Below are 22,774 nucleotides of genomic sequence, written 5' to 3' on the forward strand. Positions count from 1 at the left end.
ATTTGCTGTCAGCTGGGTAGTCAGAGCTGAAACCTTTTCCTGGGATGCATCCAGCTCTCGCCTCAGTTTGCGAATCTAAAGATGACAAGGGTCAGGGTTACTTGCTTTGAAAATCCATCCCACGTTGAGCTAGGTAATAAAATATGATAATAGTGAAAGAGGAAATCTAATTAATAAACTATTGCTTACCTCTGACTGGCATTTTTCTTCTGGCTGTAAAGAAAACATAAGGAAAATTAGACCCATTGAGGAAGAAACAACAGTATAGTCCAACCCATAGGGAATGCATATTTAGGCACTGATGGTAATCTCTAGTGTATTTCTCTACATAAACCAGTTTAATTATTTGCCCAAACAGAAATCACCAAAATACAAACAGCATATGATTATAAAGAATTAGGGCAACAACTTCAATTATTTGTTTGTGAGGGGCCACCCTACCTCCATACAGAGATGGGATAGTGAGAGGGTATGGCGAGGCTTATGAGAAGGTACGTGATAATTTTTTAGTATAACTATGTCCCATGTTCTGACTATAGGGTCGCAATGAGTAAGAATCGACTGCAATAGGTTAAGTTCCATGAAATACTGGGGACATACTTATTCTAAAAAGTTATTTGTTGATCTGAATTGCAAATGTAATTTGAAGTTTCATATTTTATCTGGTAACTCTAGCTGGAAGTTGGATTAGGAGGCACTGTTCATAGCAGTTTATCCTCATTTTATCCCTCCCTCCAATCTTCCTAGGAAACTGTAGCAAGAGCAGTGGCCCCCAAAGTGAGGGTGGCTGGGAGCTCCCATCAGCCAGCCTGGTGACTCTCCAGATTGTGAAGATACATGTGGCCTTCACCTTCCTAATGCCCTACCTCAAGTCCCCCAATTATATGCGTCCCTGGGGAGTAGGGGCAAAGCCTGTGGCCCCTCTTACTGACAGAGCCTTCTGTGCTGGGCCCTATGTCTGTGGTGACACAGCCACGTGCCAACCTGAGACTGCAGACTACCTCTTTTCTCCCAAATGGGGAACCTGCATGGGTGGGGGAAATTTGCTGCAGAGGGAACTGTTCTTTCCCTCTCCTTGGGTTCCCATTGGGGCCCATAAAAAAGGAACCCAACATGTCTTCCTGGAAATGTTAGAAGTATTCCTGCCCTTCTCACCATTCCACCATGTGCACTTCAGGGTAGAAGAGCAACTTGGGAACCAGGTAGGTGAGTGCAAATCTGTAACGACCCTATTTTGTCCCTGGGGCCTTGCTGGGTGTCCTAATCCAATTTTACTAATGATAAAACCATTGTTTTTTTAAAAAAATCAGCACCTGACTCTGGTGTCTACTTCTCCATTAGTCCAAATGCAGAAGGGTATGATTCATTAGACCCCACACCCATCAGCTGCGGCAGGTGGATAGTTGCTTCCTGACTGACCTCCCCCTTCACCCTCTTTTCCCCACTGCCCTCACTCCTAATCCTGCCCAAGAGCTCCCTCCGTCTAGGCTGGCTCCTAAGAATAGTAACTAATTTTTAAGAACACCAGAGCCAATAATTTAACCCCTGCAGTAATCCCATAAAGTAAGCTGTTTGTATTCCTTCTGAGGCTCAGAGAGTTAGGTACCTAGCCTAAGCTCACACAGCTGGACAATCTCATCAAACATTTTCAGAAGATTAGGATACATATCCTTAGGGCTGACTTTTCCCTTCCAGATAATATTCATCCATCTTTTTCTGTCCATCCATCCATCTGCCTGTCAAATATTTATTGATTTCCTACTAGGCGCCAGGCATTGTTTCAAGAAGCCAGGGTATGGCCGTGAGTAAGACCAAGTTCTTGACCACATGTTGCTTATGTAACTAGCATTTACTGAGTTTTTACCATGTGCCAGAGATTATTGCAAGCACTTTGCATTCATTATTCATTTAATCCTCAAAATAACCCTCTGAATAGGTACTAATACTATTGCTTTCTGTTTTGCAGAAACAAAGGCACAAAAAGGTTAAGTCACATGGTCATAGCTGGTAAGCAGTGGAGCTGGGATTGGATCCAAGGCAGTCTGGCTCCAGAGCCTATGATCTTAACCAGCATATTCTCCTGCTCTTTTACCACAGCCACATTTTCATGGAGGTTTTCTAGAAATAAGGCCCCTGAGTTCTGAGTCTGATGCACAGGAGGAAAACTGACAGTGAAGAGTGTCACAGCTATCTAAACATTTGGGAGGCTGGTGGAGGCCTGTTAACAGGCTGAACCATCCACACACGAACAGCCATTCTTCTAAATGCTTCTATTAATAGGCTTTAACAGTCCTTCCGCATGGTACTGCCACTATCTAGCCTAAGCTCACACAGCTGGACAATCTCATGAAACGTTTTCAGAAGATTGGGATAGATATCCTCTTGTCTCTTGGGTTGGGCCCTCATTCTCAACAGCAGCCTGGAGAAACCATGTGCTTTGCATCTTGTCCCCAGGTGTTGCTGATCTTCTGTACATCTGGGAAGTCCCACATGAAGTAACTGAACTACTATTTAGCAGCTCTCTTGGGAACTCAATCCTCCTCCTGATCTGCCAAGAAAGCAAATCTGATGCCAGATGTGGCCTCTTAGATTTTCTCTACTCCAAGGGCTGGCCGTGACTTCTCCATGACAGTTGTTTAACATCATGCTGCCTCTTCTTTCATTTGTAATTAAAATTACAGGCAGATTTCAGGCAGAAAGAACATTCTTGAATATCCAAGAATTATCGAGCTTTTAGGAGTCCCTGGGTGATGTAAGGAAACCCTGATGGCGTAGTGGTTAAGTGCTACAGCTGCTAACCAAAAAATGTTGGTAGTTCAAATCCACCAGGTGTTCCTTGGAAACTCTATGGTGCAGCTCTACTCTGTCCTACAGGGTGGCTGTTAGTCGGACTCAACTAGACAGCAACGGGTGATGTCAATAGTTCTTGGTGATGTCAATCTAGCCAGACTTAAAGATTTCCTTGGATCTAGCAGACTCCTCTAGCATGAAAACATTCAAGTGTTAGACTCTTTTTTAAAATTTGTAACAGAGACCTATATCCTTAGAGAAGGCACATATAAGGATTGTAAATGCGAACTCCATGACTTGTGAGGCATCAGGTTGTAGGGATCTCAGAGACCACCTCACCAAATTCCCTGCCACAGAGAGCAAAGCCAAGAGACATTCAGCATAATGAGGTGACCTGTCCAAAATCATACAGTGAGAAAAATCTAAGATTAGACTTCAGGTCTGTTGCTATCCAGATAAACGCGGAATTAAAAATCACTATTAGGTTTTTGGTAATTTGTGGAATTACGTCAACTCAGAAAGGACAATTTCAAATTTCATGCAAACACCAGCTTCGTGTCCACACACCCAGAACAATAGCTACTGGATAGAGCTCTTTCACTGCACAAGCTTCCAGTGGCTAGCATGAGGGGGTGCCCAGGAATTGTACATGACAGTGTCTTAGCTCTGAATACTTATAGCTGGAGAAGCTCACGCTCTTTTACTGCAAGGCTGGCTGATGCAGGCCAGCCTCCCATTTTTCACTCTTCTGAAAAGGGTTCTCTCTCTGAGTGTTGACAGGAAACTCTGGGAATGCCACTAGGAAAATGAGCGGCTTGGGCACTGAAGCGTCTGCTCTGGCTGTTCTGCATCGACCCCATGAAACTGCAGAGCTCTACATCCTTGCTGCCTGTGGTGTCTGCAGCTTCCTCTTGCAGCAGCTCCTTTCTCTACCTAAACTGTATCCTCAGGTCTTAGCCCAGAGCCTGGAATATACATGGCACCAGTAAATAATGTTGAATAAATGAATTCAGTTTTGAAAGTACCAATCCTGGTACCCATATCCAAGAGTTTCATTCTAGAAGAACTTAGCTTATCCACTAGCTGACAGCTGGAAAGCCATTTCTATACTTTGTTAACAGAAGATAGTAGCTTAAATAACCTGCTCCCAAGGATATTATATAGAAGGCCTTTAAAATGAAAGCCAGACAAGATGTCCAGCTAAGGAAAGAGGTATTTTGGAGTTGGAGGGGCAAGGTGGGAGGAGTATAAGAGAGTGTTTCTAGAACCTTTGAAATCGGACCATGTCAGCAATCACTGAAGTCTGTTTGCTTGCTATAGGTCTAAGAAAGATCAATCAGAACTTCTCTTTAACTTGCTTCTGAGGCGGCCTCTTACCTGCAAGGGGCTATGCACGTTTGTCCTGTCTTATAGCCCAGAAACATGGTATTATACATACAAAAAAAGGAATTATTAAAATATTTTGTTTCCATAGAATTAAGGCTAAACAATAACAACATGCTTTTTTCCTGTAGGTACTCTAGCACTAAAGTTTTTGAGATAAGTATTTTTAAGTGTATAGCTATAAAAACTAAGTACCATTAAACAAATCCAATGCTAGACTTGATTTTATGTGGCTTTTGTTCAATAATATTCTCACTGATGATAACTACTAACTCTTATTGAGTGCTTACTTGGTGCTTTAGATGTATTGCTTCACTTAAACTAATTTTTCTAAACACCTAGTATGTGCTTGACACTGTTCTAGACATCAGAAATAAAAATAGAAGAAGTCTTTGTCATCAAGGAGTTTACAGTGTAGTGAAATGTAATCCTTCCAACATTTAATCCTCACTAAAAAAATAAATAAATATTTATTTATTTTTATATAACTCTATAAGGTACTCATTGCCATTTAGTCGATTCTACTCATACGGACCCTATAGAACAGAGTAGAACTGCCCCACAGGTTTCCAAGGCTTTAATCTTTATGGAAGAAGACTGCCACAGCTTTCTCCCGTGGAACGGCTGCTGGGTTTGAACAGCCAACCTTCTGGTTAGATGCTGAACAATTAACCACTGCACCACCAGGGCTCCTTCCGTTATAAGGTAAACCCTGCTACTCTTTCTACTTTACAGATAATGAAACTGAGGCACACAAAGGATTAAAAAGTTGCTCAAGGCCTTTTTTTCCCCAAATATACTAATAAGTGACCAAGGCTTCTCACACATTCCAACCAGTCATCACTCAAAGCCTAAAGGCACTTAAACAAAGCAGCCAGTTTCTAATTTATTAGTAGGCATATTATAATCAATAGCTGTCTGTGAAGTTCAAATCTTGTTCCCTAGTTAATTGATCCCCTTACAATGGAAATGCTCTCTATAGGAGAAATGCTTATATCTGATTCTTGAGACATTTGATAAACGAATCCCAGCCAAATGACATTTCTTTATACTCACTGTAGAATAAATTGACGATGTGCTGGAAACCAAGGAGAGTGAGGATCCATGAACTATAAAAAGAAGAAAAGGTGAATTGCACAGCTAGCTGCTACATGGAGCCAGAAAGAGGGGGAGGAAATCAGCATTATAGGACACCACCAGGCTGAGACCTTAATGCTGAACAACTTAATCTCACCTTGATTTAACCCTTCCTGTTTGATGATAGATCAGTGCCAAATAAGGAAAAGTTTGCTAAGGGAGTCACCTTCCTATTACCATATTTTTTTCCTACAACCTTCTAAACACTTTTTTCCTGACTATCAAAATAATACATGATCACTGAATAAAAATTTTCAAATACAGAAGAAGCATACTCACCACCATAACCTGCGTGACTCATAATTCCATTACCCAGAGGCAACCTGTTTCTGTTTCAGCATATTCTATTCTAGTCTTTTAAAAAATATATTCCTTTAGGGTTGAGACTGTGCCACATAAATATTTTATACCCTACTAGCATCTGTTACTTGTATATGGAGGAAAAAATGAGCTGATTATTTGAACATAAGAGGCTCTATTAGCCATCGTAACTTCACTCTAGATGGCCATGTAGCAGAACATTTGTTTAGAAAGCACATTCCCTAAAACATAGAGTCTTCATTTGGCTCCATCATGTCTACAAAGTTACAAGAAAGCGGTGTCCTCTTTTCTGTTTGTAACTTTTATTTTTGGATTCAGAGCCATCCTCAGCATCCCCTTTAGCACGCCCTACTGCCCCCAGCCAGTGGTGATATTTTATTACTTGTTCTTATGTAATTTTAAAGAATGATCTTTCCCGGGACAGGGTACCCTGGCTGCCTTCTCTGTGTGGAATCCAGGTTCTTTAACGACATTTTCTTTGTAATTTATTGGCAACTTGTTTGAAAGACAGAAATATTTCCATAGAAAAACAATACCATTTATAATAGCCCCTAAAAAAATAAAATACTTAGGAATAAATCTAACCAGGGATGTAAAAGACCTATACAAAGAAAACTACAAAACACTACTGTAAGAAACCAAAAGAGAACTACATAAACGGAAAAAACATACCATGCTCATGGACAGGTAGACTCAACATTGTGAAAACGTCAATTCCACTCAAAGCAAACTACAAATATAATGCCATCCTAATCCGAATACCAACAGCATTCTTTAAAGAGATGGAAAAAGTAATCATTAGCTTTATATGGAAAGGGAGGAGGTGGTGGGTAAGTAAAATACTATTGAAGAAGAATAAAGTAGGAGGGCTTGTACTACCTGGCCTCAGAACCTACTATACAGCTATGGTAGTCAAAACAGCCTGGCACTGGTACAATGACAGACACGTTGATCAATGGAACAGAATTGAGAACCCAGATGTAAATCCATCCACCTATGGTCACCTGATCTTCAACAAAGGCCCAAAGTTATCAATCAAATGGGAAAAAGACAGTCTTTTTAACAAATGGTGTTTGCAAAACTGATGTCCATCTGAAAAAAAAATGAAACAGGACCCAAACTTCACACCATATGCAAAAACTAATTAGAAGTGGATCAAAGACCTAAATATAAAATCAAACACCATAAAGATCATAGAAGAAAAAATATGGTCAAAGCTAGAGGCCCTAATACACAGCATTAACAGAATACAAACCATAACTAACAACACACAAGCACCAGAAGACAAGCTAGATACCTGGGTCTTCTAAAAATTAAACACTTATGCTCATCAAGACGTCACCAAAAGAGTGAAAAGGGAACCTACAGACTGGGAAAAATTTTTGGGGTATGACATATCTGACAAAGGTCTGATCTCTAAAATCTACAGGAAAATTTAACCCTTCTACAACAAAAAGACAAATAATCCAATCAAAAAATGGGCAAAGGATATGAATAGACACTTCACCAAAAACAACATTCAAGCAGCTAACAGACCTATGAGGAAATGCTTGTGATCACTAGCCATTAGAGAAATGCAAATCAAAACCACAATGAGATACCATCTCACCGGGATGTTACTGGCAAGAATCAAAAAAAGAGAAAATAACAAATGTTGGAGAGGCTGTGGGGAGACCAGAACTCTTATGCACCGCTGGTGAGAATGCAAAATGGTAAATCCATTTTGGAAAATGATATGGCACTTCCTTAAAAAGCCAGAATAGAAATACCATATGATCCAGCAATCCAACTCCTAGGAATATATCATAGAGAAATAAAAACTGTCACATGAATAGACATATGCACACCTATGTTCATTGTAGCATTGTTCACAATAGCAAAAAGATGGAAGCAACCTAGGTGCCCATCAACAGATGAATGGATAAACTATGGCACATACACACAATGGAATACTATGCAATGATAAAGAACAATGATGAATCTGCAAAGCATCTCACAACATGGATGAATGTGGAAGGTGTTATGCTGAGTGAAATAAGTCAATCACAAAAGGACAAATATCGTATGAGACCCCTACTATAAAAACCCATGAAAAGGTTTACACACAAAAAGAAACAATCTTTCATGGTTATGAGGGAGGGGAGGGGTGAGGAGGGGAAAACACTAAATAGACAATAGATAAGTGGTAACTTTGGTGAAGGGTAAGACAGTACATGGGGAAGCTGGCACAACTTGTCCAAGGCAAGGTCATGGAAGCTCCATTGACACATCCAAACTCCCTGAGGGACCGAATTACTGGGCTGGGGGCTGTGGGTATCACGGTCTCAGGGAACATCTAGCTCAATTGGCATAACATAGTTTATAAAGAAAATGTTCTACATTTTACTTTGGTGAGTAGCGTCTGGAGTCTTAAAAGCTCGTGAGCGGCTCTCTAAGATACTCCACTGGTCTCACTGGTCTGGAGCAAGGGAGAATAAAGAAAACCAAAGACATAAAGGAAAGATTAGTCCAAAGGACTAATGGAACACAAGTACCACAGCCTCCACCAGACTGAGTCCAGCACAACTAGATGGTACCTGGCTATCACCATGGGCTGCTTTAACAGGGATCACAATAGGGGGTCCTGGACAGAGCTGGAGCAAAATGTAGAACAAAATTCTAACTTACACAAAAAACACCAGGCTTACTGGTCTGATAGAGACTGGAGAAACCCCAAGAGTATGGCCCCCAAACACCCTTTTACCTCAGTAATGAAGTCACTTCTGAGGTTTACCCTTCAGCCAAAGATTAGACAGGATCATAAAACAAAACGAGATTAAATGAGCACACCAGCCCAGGGGCAAGGACAAGAAGGCAGGAGGGGACAGGAAAGCTGGTAATGAGGAACCCAAGGTCGAGAAGGGGAGTGTTGACATATCGTGGGGTTGGCAACCAAAGTCACAAAACAAAATGTGTATTAATTGTTTAATGAGAAACTAGTTTGCTCTGTAAATCTTCACCTAAAGTACCAAAAAAAAAAAAAAAAAAAAAAGCCTCTTTAAAAAAACAGAAATATTCCCCACAGAGACACCAATTGGGCACAGCCTCTCCTCCAACTCCACTCTATAACCTGCAGTCTGAAAGTAGGAGGAGGCTCGGGAACAACTTTTCCCATGTACTAAATGGCATTCACTTACCACCCAAGTGGTAAACTCAACTTGGATCACAGTCAGAAGCTGCCTGCCAACAAGATGAGCAGCTCAGCCTCACACTCAGGTGCCTCCCACCATCTTTTCAACAGACCTTCCCTGACTTCCCACTCTTCCTTCATGCGTTCCTATCACACTACCTGTCTTCTGCACAGAAGGATAAAGTCTTCTGTACTTCTCTACCAAGCATGCCCTGCATAGAACTTTCCTGCCTCAGAGTCATTGTCCACGGAGTTCCTTCTGTTTAGGATGCTCCTAATTTTTCCCTGTCAAAATCTCTAGGATCGACTCAAAAAGATGTCTTCTCCCTGGAGCCTTTCTTCGTTTCCCTGACCACCACCTAGATGGGCTTCCTACTTCTTCTGAGCCCAGGAAACTCTTGCTTGCCATTCCAACCCTCTTCTCTCTTAGCAGATACCTGTTGCTCTGAGGCTGTCATGACACCATCACTTACATTCATCCTCCTTGGCAGTGCCCTGAGTTCTAGACCTTTCCTCTATTCCTCCTCCCTCCATGACTCATCTGACCCATGCCTTATTATTAAAAAAAAAAAAAAATTTTTTTTTAAGGTGTTAATGATCCATAATGGCTTTTGGTGCTAATGTGTCCACACATTATCAGAGGTCTCAAATGCCCCAACCTAGTGGCCTAATATTCCAAAGAGGTGAGTTATAGACAACTTTCCATGACACAAATCACTAGGAGGAAGATTATTTTGGAGGCCAAACTGAGGGAGACATATGGGTAACGTGTAGCCACCCTTCAGTCATACTTGTAGAATGCCCTGGCAGAGGCCATTTCCAGAGGCCTGCACTATGTGGAAGTTTTCAATCTTGTAAACAGAGACTTATTGACACTGCCTCCAGCAACATCTAAGGGCAAACTTGGTGCCTCAGGCAGAGGCTAGCATATCTGGCAGGCGTTCTCCGTAATTAACTCTACTCACTCGGTAAATAGCAACAGTAAGGCTGTGGTCCAAAGAAACAGATTCCTTGATTTCCAGAGTCGACCCCAAAACTGAATGTGGCCTGCCTGAACCACGGCACCTGGCCCTCTTTCATGTGAAGTGTGTTAAGTCACAGCCTGGGTTATGTGGCTTGGGTACTTTTGGACAACAAAATGTATATGGGAATTCCAAGGCCTAACAGCTAAAGCACGGCATGCGATTTTCTGCCCTGTACCCGATAGGGAAACCCTGGTGGCATAGTCGTTAAGAGCTACAGCTGCTAACCAGAAGGTCGGAAGTTTGAATCCACCAGGTGCTCCTTGGAAACCATACGGGGCAGTTCTACCCTGTCCTATAGGATCACGATGAGTTGGAATCGACTCGACGGCAGTGGGTTTGGTTTTGGTTTGGTTTATTTCACTTAACCTTCATTTCAATCTTTTGAAGCAGGTACAACGATTTTCCACATTTTAGTAAATTGGAAGCAGAGGCTGAGCAGGGTCAAGACCTTTACCCAAGGTCAAGGTGCTGGGATTTCAATCACATCTGTAACTTATGGGTTAGAAACAAGCCAGCTTCGATGTCAGATTTCTTTATTCATAAGGTGCTTTGCTCCTTTGGATTCCATATAAACCGAATGGTGGCAGTTTCTGCATTCTAGATTGCACTAGCTCTTCATGAAGACTGATAAAGTCATTTGATTGTTTTCCCCTTCCAGAAGCATCCATTTTAAACATGCCTTAAGCATTTCCCCTAAATGTATGCTATTAAAGCTGACTTTAAGATTGTATAATGCATTTGGTGAATATTAATTTACCTGAAATAACTCTGAAAGGTTGCATCTGGGCCAAGCCTGTATTTAATCTACATATTTATGTTTCCCACTTCAGAATGGAAAGTGCTAATTAAATCAGACAGAAACCTCACACGAGTACTTGTGCTGATTCCTCCTAAATTTCTATCCCTCTGTATGGCACATAATGTACCTAATTGGCTACTATAAGTAGGTTCTAGGATGTGGCAGTCTGCTTCTGTAAAGGTTACTGCCTTGGAAACCCTTTGGGGCAGTTCTATTCTATCCTATAGGGTTGCTACGAGTCGGAATTGGACTTAACAGCAAGGAGTATTTGGTCCAAACCCGAGATGTGAATTTTTTTCCCCAACTATAGACTGGGAATTTATAGATTCCAAAGAAAAAAGTCTGTTTTCACCCGGTGGAATTAAAAGCACCTAATTTTTTAATTAAACAAGCCCTGCTTTGTTTTTGTAATGTAATATGCTTGGAAGAAATAAAATCAGTCTAAAGCCCAATCTCCTAGAAGGTGAAAATGTAAAGTTATATGTTAACAGTATATCGACATCAGTCCCTACCTCTTATCCCCAAATCTGATTCTTGCCTCCACACTTTAGTTCCACGTCATTGTGAAACATTAGGTGTCTAGACACAGCTTGTGGGGAACCACTTTTTATCAATGTCACATTGACATCCAAGGTATTCCACAGTTGTGGTACCTGATAGCTTGATTCCAGATGGGATAAATAAAAGCTATCTGATGATACTCTAATGGTCCTGGACCTTTATGAGGCAAAGTGTGCTTGTTTGGACAAGTTTCAGTACTGAACATGGTTCAGGCAGGTATACATGTGACAGAGAAGATGAATATGGCACAGGACATACTCCATGTGTAAGTTGTCACCGGGGAGGTTAGGAAATGCTCCGTGGCCATGCTTGGCTAGCACACTTACTAGAAAAAAGTTAAAGACAAACTGCCTACTCCTTCACCTTATGGTTAATATATCCTCCACTATTACAGCTCTGAGGGTTTAGGTAATTAGTTTCTCGCTCTTAAATCTACCAAAAACACTCAGTAACTCAGGATCCGCTCCTCCTCAATCCTCTGCCCCAGCAGGTTCCCATATATGGATTTACAGACTTACGTCTACTCACTGGATGCAAATGATACGTAAATCAGGGTGAAGAGCAATAAGTTGCCAGGAAGATGAACCAGGGGCAACCACTCTGCAACTGAACTCTTTACAACTTCTGTTAAAAAGAACACTGGGCTAAAGTAGAATCCTACATCTCCCGTTTTTCTTCCTCTTGACTTGGGTTAGTTCTTTCCTACTGGGAGGATGCTGGGCATACTGCTCCACTCTCACAGGGACTGGGAAGCGGAGGTAAACACCTGTGACTCCCTCTCCAACATTCTGTTCTGTCGCTGGCAAAAAAAAAAGGCACAACTAGATGTGTAGCCCTCAGGCCGGGCTCCCTATTCTCTGGCTGAGGACTTCCAGCTGCCAGGAAGCCAACACTGAAGCTATGTCTACAGGCTGTAACATGCAATAACATTAATGCAAAAAAAAGTGTTAACATGTTTATGCATTGTCTTGTTTAATTCTTATAATTCCATGAGGTAGATACTATTATCACTCCCATTTTATTGGTGAAAGATGTCACAGAGAGAAGTAACTTGCCCAAGATCATGTATTTAAGAAGTAGTGGAGCTGGAATTCACACCCAGCAGTCTGACTCCACACTGTCAACCATGAGTCAATGAGTTACTGCCTCCTATGTTCTATCAGCCCCATCTCTGAGACGCTTTTAAAGGGATGAGAGTGATGTCCCACCCCAACGTTTTGACTGCTTGCTCCTCTAACTCACACCTCAGGTGAAGGAACAAAGGGAAAGAGAAATGAATGAACTGAGTTATAAAGATGGCCGACAAACTTCCCCACAGAATTTTTCTCCCACAACTCTCATTAGAATGAACAAAACCCAGAAAATCTAATCCAAAATATTCACAATCAGCAACCAAAGGAAAAAAAAAACTTAAAAAAGGCATAACTGAAGGCAATAAACTTAAAGAATGGTAGTCAAGGAAAGAAATAGAAAATTCTGGAATGAAGCAGAGAGGCATAACTGCCCATGGCCCCCCAAAGCCATACAGGTGTGTTAGCACAGGGAAATGAACTCTCCGATAACTTGCTCTACCAAGACAGTAAGCCACTGGCTAAGCCTCAAGATACAGGGGTATGCCAAGGAGCTTGGTCCAAGTCCAGGAGAGAGAAGTCTAGAGCAGAAGTTCATTAGCTTTAAGGTTCTCCTGTGTTTTTTCAGCAGCCTCTTCCCTAAAATCCTCCAAGATTAATGAAGGGTCAGACTCTACTATTCAGAGTTTCTTAGACCTGTACCCCTGAGCCCTGACGTCCAGGATAGGTGGGAGAATTAGAAGCACTTACAGATGGCTCTCAGGTCAATGAAATGACCATCAACTACACTGTGTAATCTGAGAGACAGCAAGTCTCCTGCTTACCTTCTTCAAAACCATCTCGGAATGAGCCAGAGCGGCTCATGGTCCTGCTCTTCTCATCCAGGGACATGGAGCTATTCCGGAAGCGGCTGTCAGTGTATGGGTCATATTGCCCATCGGCATTGGAGAGGCTGTGGGTCCTTAGCATAGTTGGGTTGGACAAGCTCATCTGTGTGACAGTGGTGGGACTCGCTGGAATGAAAGGAATGGAATCAAAAGCTTGGGACATTTCATGTCTCTGTTCAATTCCTGGTTGGGGACAAAGTGGAGCCTGTTTATTGTCAGCCATATACATTTCTTCCAACTTCTCTCCCCGTCTATTTTCTAAAAGGTGGTCACATCAATATTTTGAGTTACAAACTCGGAGCTAAAAGTAAGGGAGGAAAGGCAGGTCAGTTCCAAAACAAGGCTCTGGGCCTCGGCTTTCCAACTTGGCACGTTCAGACAAGCCAGTGTCACCTTCCAGGCATGAGCTAATTACTCCCCGGGCTCATCTGGAACAATTCTTTCTCAAGCCAAAGCCCAAAATAGTCCAACCCAGCTTTTGATCAGATGGGAAGCATTTGTGCATGACAAGAATCTCTTGCCTCAAAGAGCTACGGCTGGGAAAGAACAATATGAACACAGGTCTCATTGCCTCAGATGGGGAACATTTAATAATGGTGCATAAAGAGCTCTCAACTCAAGGGGGACACATCTACCTGAGCCAAAACTGGCCTTACTAAAATGCTGTCCGGTTTAGTGATGTACAGCATTTTTCCGAGGTACTCATTTAGTTAATCAAAAACGAAGATGTAACACACAGTGATTACATTTTTCCCTACGATGTGCTTTTCGTTTGATGACCCAGATTGCTCCTTTCACACAGAAGCACAAAACATCAATAGCTTTAGAGAGTGGTCTAAAAATACTTCCACAAGTCTTCTTTGATAATTCATTAGGTTAATTCATTTATCCTCTAAGTATATTTTGGATTATTTTCCCCTAGGTATTAATTTTCACTTACACATATTCAAGCCTTCCTGCTCATACTCATAGCTATAAATAAAACAATTTATTTGTTTAAAAAAAAAAAAAAAAAGCCTTATTGGATTACAAGCCACACCTCTCCTTAAAGACTCTGAATTTATTACAGATGATACTCAGAAAAAGCAGCCTCTCTAACAAGCACAACCTGACTGGCAAAGCTACTTTCCCCTCTCTATCCATCCTTCAAGGCTCAGCTCCCATCCTGTAAACGGCTTCTGTTCATGTAACCTTCCCCAGTAATTCCAGCCAGCACCGATCTTTCCTTTTTCTACCTGAATGTAGTATTTGCTATTTGATTATATTCAGTTTTCACAAATTTTCATCGAAAGCTTTGGATTGTTCTCTTTCACCCTATTTTATGGGTCTCTGTGGGTATGTTTTGCCTCTCTGCAAATGTAGACTCTGTTGATGTATCAGCAGGGACTGTGTTACAAATTCTTTTCCCTTCCCCACTGTGCCAGTCAAAGCAATATGTTAGTAGTAGGACTTCCAAGAATCCTTGCTCCATCACAACTTGATTTTTCCCCAGCATTGAAGAGAACCAGATACAAGCTATGCTGTGAAACCCACTTTTCCAGAGGCCTCCGAAATAAAATACATTCTTCTCAATGCTACCATCCTACCTGGATCAACCATGTAAAGAAAATTACTGATTTGAGTACCAAAAGCTTTTTGCTATTTCCTCTATTTCTTTTCTCATTGTCCATGTCACTTTTACTATGGTTAATTTATGATTCTTATTCATCATTACGATCGAAGCTTATTCGGAGAAATAAACCAGAATTATAATTGCAGAAAACATTGCACATACTGAACCTTACATGATACTCAAAACTAAACATCTTCCAAACCACACTCAAGAAGCTGATGATACAAGCTTCGGCAGTTTTCAAGATACACTGGCCAAGCCATAGTGAATTCTCAGCGAATGACTTCTTATCTATTGAGCACCTCCTCTTGAAGTTAACATTGTATTAGACGCTTAAGGGCTAGTAGTTTGAGTTTCAATAAATTAAAAAATATATATATGTTAAGATTTACAGCATTATTCACAGAACTCTTGGCATAGTGTATTTTAGGTTTCTACTGCTCTGGAATTTGAGGTTCCTGTTGTCTTTCTTTTAGTCCCAAAGGCTCTGTTTTGAGTTTTCCAGGCTTTGGTGGAACTTCAGGTATTGTCAGGTGGGGCGGTAGCACCTGTGCGCTGCTTAGGCTCACTCACATGGCCAGGAGGCTGGCCAAGAACATTTTCAGGTAGGTGGAACAGGACAACCCATGGGTGTGGTTGGCAAGCACAAAGTGCGCTGGTGCTAGGCAGCAGTTCGGGGGGTGGTGGAAGTGTGTCTCTCTGTTTCTTTTGCTATCAGTCTCCTATAATAAACCTACCTTACCTAGGACTGACCAGATACTGAGAGCGATATGACCACATGTCTCTTTCAAAACACAAGATAACCCCTGCCCTATGGAGCTGATCAACACAGCTAATGACAAGTGGCTACTCACCAAGCTGGGAAAAGTTGAATCTTGTCCCAGAAGGAGAAGTTACACTGGAGCCGGAGGAAAACGGGGAATTGGCAGCGGTGTCCTGCAAGCCTCCTGCAGAATGGGACCGGAACCATTCTTTCGCGTCTTCTTGCGTGCGAAGTTGAGAGGTGGGAGTATACCTGGACAGACAGAAATCAAGCTGGGGTTAACCGTGAACAACGCTTACGAAAACAAATTCCACAGAACTGATGGTAAATGTATAAAAAGAAAATATATACCCAGAGATGATTTAAAATAATCACATCACTACACACCCTGAAACTTTTGAAGTTTCTCCAAATCTTTTCCCCTACTTGGCCACCTTTGGGGAAAATTGCAATTCCTTTCAGTTTGGGAGAAATACATAAAGGGAGCAAGACTGCTAAATGCTCAGAAGAGCCGTCACTGGGCGTATCTGTAACATGTTGAATCATGACAGTGTCATGTCAATGCCCCCACCTTGATAGTACTGAAGCAACAAAGCACGCTGCTGTTACAGCTTGAGGAAGTTTTAATTAGATAACTCATGGTATCTGCATTCTTGAGCACAACAAAGTGGCCATGAATCAGAGTGTATGAGAAGTCAGCCTTGTGAAGGTGAAAGGTTTGAGAACACTGATGTTTATGGCAGTTGCTGCAATCTAGCATAAGCAAGTCTTCATAGAAGGAAACCCAAACCATTGTGTTTTGCACGTGGGGAGTCTGTAGAAGTCATGTGGTACTCCTCATTTATTCTGAAATGTATTTGGTGGTGATTGACTGAATGGCTACAGCGTGCTAGGTGTCTTCATAGACATGCTCTCACTGAAGCCTCAGATCCACCCAGCAATGTAGCTGTTATTCTTCCTATTTTACACTTAGGGAAGGTGAATATCCTGCCCTAAGTCACAGAGCTGAGACTCCAATCCATATCCGTCTAATTCCAAAACTCACGCTCTTTTCTTCATACCCACAGGTAACACCTACAATTTCTGAAGTGCCTAAGTGGCCAGGGTACCCTTGAATTTACAAATGGAGGTACTATGGGTTGACTACTGGTTAAAAGAAGGAATTTTTTGGCCTAAGAAAAGGTTTTGGTAGAGTGTTGTCGGTGTGTTGGTATTGGGTATGTGTATGTGTACGGAGCGAGTGAGCTAGAAAGGGAAAGTCAGAGAGAGTAGGAACATAAAAAAGTTTCTTCCTTTATGTTTTTACTATAGGATTTGATGGACATGCAACTTTCAAGGTCACATCAATTGCCTGAAAGTAGTCTGTCACATATCCTTATTCTGAATTCTTGGAAAACCAACTTTAAAAAGCCAGGGCTACATTATTTTGGCATGATTGAATCTGCTACACAAATATACATAGCATTTCAAAATTAATGTTTAGAGAGGTTAGCTTGCTTTTGGGACCATGATAAGGCAACAATGTCAAACTCACATTAAGAGTGGCCATGATTTAAACATCTAGCATGTTTGGTGACAAGTAGCCCTAATAGGCATGATGTAAACTGTGAAGTACAAAAGGCCTGGCCAACTCTCCCTTCTAAGTCCACAGTGCTGAACTCCCTCCCACAGGCCGTCTGTTGGGGGATTTTTCAATACCTTCCTTCTTAAATTCCTAGAACTGGCTTTACTAGGAGCTCCTATTGAAAGGAAGCATTGATACCTACCTCCTGTTACTGTTCAAAATGCTCTCAGCCTTAAGAGCTGCATGTTATTAACTACAGACACACATGACAGCAATGAAACATTTCATTCCAAGCTCCATTTTATGCAAAAGCACTTAATGCTTAGTGCAGGGTGAAGCTGATGCCACAAAGAACAAGGTGTTTAGAGAGCAGGAGAAATGACAGCTGCAGCCATAAGACAGGAAGATCATGGGGGAGACATTAGCAAACTGAAATTTCTCAGGTTGGCAAAGTGATTTAGATGGTGTAAGCAACGAGCAATGGTGACTTATAGCATCTTGTTTACCAGGACGAGCACCACAAATGAACCCAAGCCACTAAAAAAATAGGAATTAATGGAGATCCTTCCCGGTTGTCTTTTCTTTATTTTCACCACAAAATGATCACATACGTCTTGCTGGGCATTGAAAGTTCACCCAATTTTTGATTAGAATATATAGACAAGTGTTAATTATCTGTCTTTAGCAACTTTTTATGGGCCCAAAAAAGTTAGGTATTCTCAAATTTGGGAGAAGTATTTCCCTCCTTTGCTTTTGTCCTTTTGAACAAATCAACATGCTGTAAGTCATGTCCTTTCTCTTGGAAGACAACCCCATGAACAAGATGGTCGTGGTGCACCGGTCAGTGATTAACCCAGTGGCCCCAGAAGCAGCAGTGATTGCTCTATGGGCCTGTCTAGAGATGCTTTTCATGAGATGGTTTGCCACATTAAGTGAGAGAAAGCACAGCCCTTGCTCAAGCAAATAAGCCAAAAAATGGAGAGAAGAGAATAGGAGGGAGCGAGGGGAAAATTCATCCAAAGGGTCCTGCTGCAGCGGCCAAAGTGGGGACCCCAGGCCAGGCCAGACCAGACCTCCATCAGCCATGAGAGTCACACAGCCAAGCTCCAAGGCCACAACAGATGGCATGGATGCAAGGAGGAAACACAGATACCTGAGTCCTTTCTTAGGTAAAGTGTTCCTATCAAGGTGCGGGTCACTGTAGGGAAGTTAAAACAAAAATGAACTTCAGAGAAGCAAGGGGAGGCAGGGAATGGGAGGGGGAATGGCTGGGGAGGGGGCTGAAGAGATCTGGAAAAGGGAGTAATATCAACACCCACATCGCCAGGAGTGCTCCCCTCATCCAGCCATGCATGCAACACATCCAAGGAAAACAAAGGAAACCCAGTCCTTGGCCCGTGCTGACATCAGTGGGTACTTTACCCGAGCTGCTCAACCCCAGTTGCTCCTCCTTTTCCACAGGTTTAAAACAAACCTCAGGGCTGCCCCACCTCAAAGCTGAGCTGTGCCTTCCACCGCCCATCTCTGCACCTCCACTACTGCTTCGTGGAGATGGAGATGCCAGTTTCTCTGTGTCCCAAGCCCTGGCCTAAATGCCATTGGCAATGACTTCAAGTGGGAGAAGGGACTTGTTGGAGGGTTTCAAGAGGCCAGCAGTCTGCATATTTGGAATTCATGTGTAGCGAAGTAAATTCCAGGTCCCTCTCAGTTTCTGTGGCCCTTGTTGGGCGTAGCTAGAAGCTGAGCCTTGGACCCAAGTCGGGGCATGTTACAACTTGCTGGCTGATAAAGTCAAGGCATTTGGATTTCCAAAGAACAGGAGTTTAAGGGCTTCGTTTGTGAATCTGACAAAAGACAAAATTTTTGCTGTTGATGGGGTGAAGGGGTTGTACATTAATTTTTTTTAACATGAAACAACATCTGCTTATTATGTTTGGCCAAACTATTATTGCTCCCTCACAAATTTAAGGTCACTATCCACCCCTGAAAGCCCACCCACAGGGGAACTGGGGGCAGACACAAGCTTCTTCGTTTGCAAAGTCTCAATACTCCACATATTCTGTTTCATTATCATTACAGGAACTGGGCACACAGAACACAACAGCCTGCAAGACATAATGAGCCAAACTGCAGCAAAGGACTTTGAAAGGGAAAAGAGCCAGCTGCGTGGGGAGCTGGGGAGTGGGGGTACGGGCAAAGGCAAGGGCCAAGCTGCACAGTGGGTGGTAGATCATTTCTGGGACTGGAAGGGGAGGGGAAGGGGAAAGAAAGGGTGGGAAGCTGGGAAGCAGGGACATGCCACAGGAAGGCCAAGATGCAAGTGAGAACTGCTGCCGCCCCAGCTCCCTGGGCTTCAGTGGACAGCGGAACAGACCTCACCTGCATGTCTAGGGGTCACAGAGCACACTGGAGCCACAAACACAAGCAGAAGCCTCAGGCCAACAGCCTTGCGCAAAACATCTAGCTTGACACAGGTGGGCAGAGAAGCCTAGAGAAGGCTCGGTGGTTTCCCCGGCCTACAACATCATTACCTGTCCTGTTTCCTGGGCAGAGTACTTCTGCAGAACTTAGGGCTAGCAGCAGGGGAAGAGAGAGGGCTAGATGTCCAGGCAGGTAGAAAACAAGAGAAGGTATATTAGAGTGGAAAAAGGGGAGGCGGCGTTACACATAGTGAACAGAACATTTTCCTCATTCCCAGTGCTGACCCTACCTTTCTTCCCTGTGTGGAGAAACTCAGCACATAACACAGTGAAATCCAGGGCTCTGCCAGCACTTTTAGTTTCTGCATTTCCTATCTCTATGGCGGGCAGCCTTTCAGTAGGAGGGTGTTTGCCATGATGACCACCTAATCTACTCAGCTGCCTAAAGAGTGTCCTAGCACTCAATCCTGGCAGCAGCCGGTCACCAGCTCTGCTTGCACAATCACAAGGGGGGAGGGGGAAGAAACAGTTGAGGAACAAATGGAATAAAATGCAAGAATTTCAAAGGCTGAATGCCATTTCAAACGGAAGCATTAAATCTGCCCCCAAGAGACTTTCAGCAGCTCAGAGCACTGAGAAAAACCACAATGAAAAAGATAACAAGAAGCAGAACTGAGCTTAGTTCCATCCCAAACTGGCTTCCCCAAGGAAAGACAGCAGTAATTAGAAAGAGAGAAGTCTCACAAGCAAAGGTTAATTAACAACTGAGATTCCTAACATAATCTTTTTTACTTTTGGAAGGAGGTCCCTCTGAGAGACAAGGGCAGCCAAACGCACAACACCAACCTTTCCGACAGTGTGGTCTTCACACTGTTGGTCCTGACAAATGGAGTCAGAGAGTCGTCCTTAGAGGAGGTGATCAGGCCAGTGGAGGAGTTGTGACTCAGTCCCCCTCCACTGCTGAGGGAGATGTCAATGGACTCACAGCTGGTATGGAGGCTGCTAACAGACTGGAAGCCCAGGCCGTCCTTGCTAACTGCCGAGGAGCTGCTGGCGTTGGTGCCCCAGGTGAGGCTGTTGGAGGGGCCCGAGTGGGCTGAGCTGGGGCTGGAGGCTAGAGGAGACTGGTTGATGTCCACATTTTTACTGTAGAGAGGACTGCTGCTCCCGCTGCTCAGAATGCCACTGCCTGAGGGGGAGTCTAAGTTACCTTGCTGGGTCATGGTGGCATGAGGATTGGAGATGACCACCGAATTTTTCATGTTTTCAGTTGTGGCAATGGGCACTTGCTTGGTAGGCTTCCCACCAAAGAGTCTGTGAAGAGACAAAGAGCCGTGTGGGTTGAACACCCAGTGCCAAGGGGCACTGAGCTGTTAAAAAAGAGTGGAGCAGAGGCGACAGTGAGAATCCCTGTGGCAAGGGCACAATCATTCCTACTGAAACGGCTAAAGGTGCTCCACTAGGAAAAGTTGGCCATAACGTGGGCCTGGACACTTGAAGTTCTGGGCTGCCATTAGGGCCCTGGCTCTATTTGAGCCAAGGGGCAATAGAGAGTAATTTTTTACAGACCTAGCTAAGGTCTTGGTTCTGAAAACATGTAGAGGACAAACAGTTGTCTTAGTCATCTTTGTATCCATGATGCCAGGCACAAAGTAGGCACTCAATTTATGAGGGCTCAATTCAAAGGGACTGTGTCTTTTTGATCTCTAAGCACAACACATAGAATCAAGAACAGAAGTCTAGATCTGCATGGGGCCTGGGAAGAGTATCTCTACAGATTTATCCTCACTTGAAAGCCCGGCCTGAAAGATTTGTCTTTTAGGCCCAGAGAGCCTGTACTATCCAATGACATAGCACAAAAACCTTGCTGGGTTCACAAGACATTAGACACGGTGGGTATGAACTGTCTCTCTGTGACAGATACACAGAGATGCCATTTTATGTCACTGCTCCACTGCTCATACCCAAGAATGTACCATCAGAACACAGAGAAGTAGGGTGTGGTGCAAACGCCTCCCTCTTCTGCTGGGAGGGGCTCTCTGGTAGAATGGCAGGATTATCTTAAGGTCAGAAGGGCTTTATACAACGCAAGGGCTTTATTCTCAACCAGCTAAAGACCACATGGAATAGGTATCTCTGAAAAGTGATGAGGCTACTACCGGCAGTCCCTGGGTTATGAACGAGTTCTGTTCCTAAATCTGTCTTTAAATCGAATTTCTATGTAAATCAGGACAGTTGGGTATGGTTCATATCTAATGTCAGTCAAATATTTGTCTTAGAATATAGTGTACCTTTCTATGCATAAAAAAACATTGAAAAAACACTTCCAGATACACTAAAGCATTTTTAACATAATAATACAGTAATAATAATGTTTTGATATGCATAGCAAAGTAGCGCCATTTTGCTGTTATGAACCATTTTACGTACCTCGATTTTTTAACTACAGGTTTTATGGGCCTTTGTAACCCAGGAACTGCTTGTACTTATCATTGATAGGCAGCTTGCCTTTTACCCAACTACTCTAAGTGGTGTGAGCTTGATCTCTGTCCTAGCCAAACAATCCAACAAGTCTCAAATATGTGAACAAATAATCAACCCCCACTACAATGCCTAGTGACAAAAGAGAAGCACTTTTTGCCTGCTGAAAACCAGGGAAGGAAATAGCCCATCATAGAATCTTGGCTTTAGAATGCTTAAATACTTCCAGTGACGGGAGTATTGACTCCCTTACTACTCCAAAGAATAACTTGCTCCATTGCTGAGCACTTCCAATGGTTAGAACAGTAAAATCTAATCTATCTCCTTCTGTCTTTTACACATTGCTCCTAATCCTGCTCTACGTAACTACACAGAAAAGGCTCAATCTTTTGTTCATTAGTCCTTCAAATCATTTGAAAAGAGTTATCACACTTCACCTATGATCTCTCTTCTCCAGATTAATGCACATCAGGAGAACTGAGAGCGTTTTAATGATTTAGGAAAAAAAAATGTAATTTACCAGGAATTGGCTGAAAGGTGCTAAACACTGAGCCTAAGAAGCTGCATGCATTTCAAGTATTCTATTACACTAGCCTGAGGGTCTAGTAAAATGCCTTTGTGGTTACTAAAGGAAATCCATAATACCAAAGGGCGAATATTACATATAATACTTGAGGCGAGGAGCAAAGAAAATTTTCATTTACAAGGCAATCTGTTAAAACAACAAAGAGCAGCCCAATAGGATCTCCCTCTGAAAAATAATCATTACTGAAATTCTACTAATCAAGTCTA

The 22,774-nt window shown here is 42.7% G+C and overlaps 1 protein-coding gene across 6 annotated transcripts in view; it reads right to left on the reverse strand.

Annotated features, from left to right (window-relative positions):
- The window catches only part of NAV2 (neuron navigator 2), a 459,088-nt gene that overhangs the window by 47,079 nt on the left and 389,235 nt on the right, over positions 1-22,774 (reverse strand). For 4 of the 6 annotated variants that reach the window (XM_023550786.2, XM_023550784.2, XM_064288348.1 and 1 more), the window contains 8 exons: positions 20,348-20,815; positions 19,613-19,678; positions 18,235-18,279; positions 15,609-15,769; positions 13,080-13,268; positions 5,230-5,282; positions 190-213; positions 1-75 (listed from right to left, as the gene is read on the reverse strand). In XM_023550786.2, coding sequence (XP_023406554.2) covers positions 1-75; positions 190-213; positions 5,230-5,282; positions 13,080-13,268; positions 15,609-15,769; positions 18,235-18,279; positions 19,613-19,678; positions 20,348-20,815 — 1,081 coding nt within the window. The remainder of the gene's footprint in view (positions 76-189; positions 214-5,229; positions 5,283-13,079; positions 13,269-15,608; positions 15,770-18,234; positions 18,280-19,612; positions 19,679-20,347; positions 20,816-22,774) is intronic. The other 2 variants (XM_064288347.1, XM_023550789.2) reach the window with 2 other exon arrangements.

This window comes from Loxodonta africana, chromosome 7 (genome assembly GCF_030014295.1).
Source record: "Loxodonta africana isolate mLoxAfr1 chromosome 7, mLoxAfr1.hap2, whole genome shotgun sequence".
NCBI classification, from domain to species: Eukaryota; Metazoa; Chordata; class Mammalia; order Proboscidea; family Elephantidae; genus Loxodonta; species Loxodonta africana.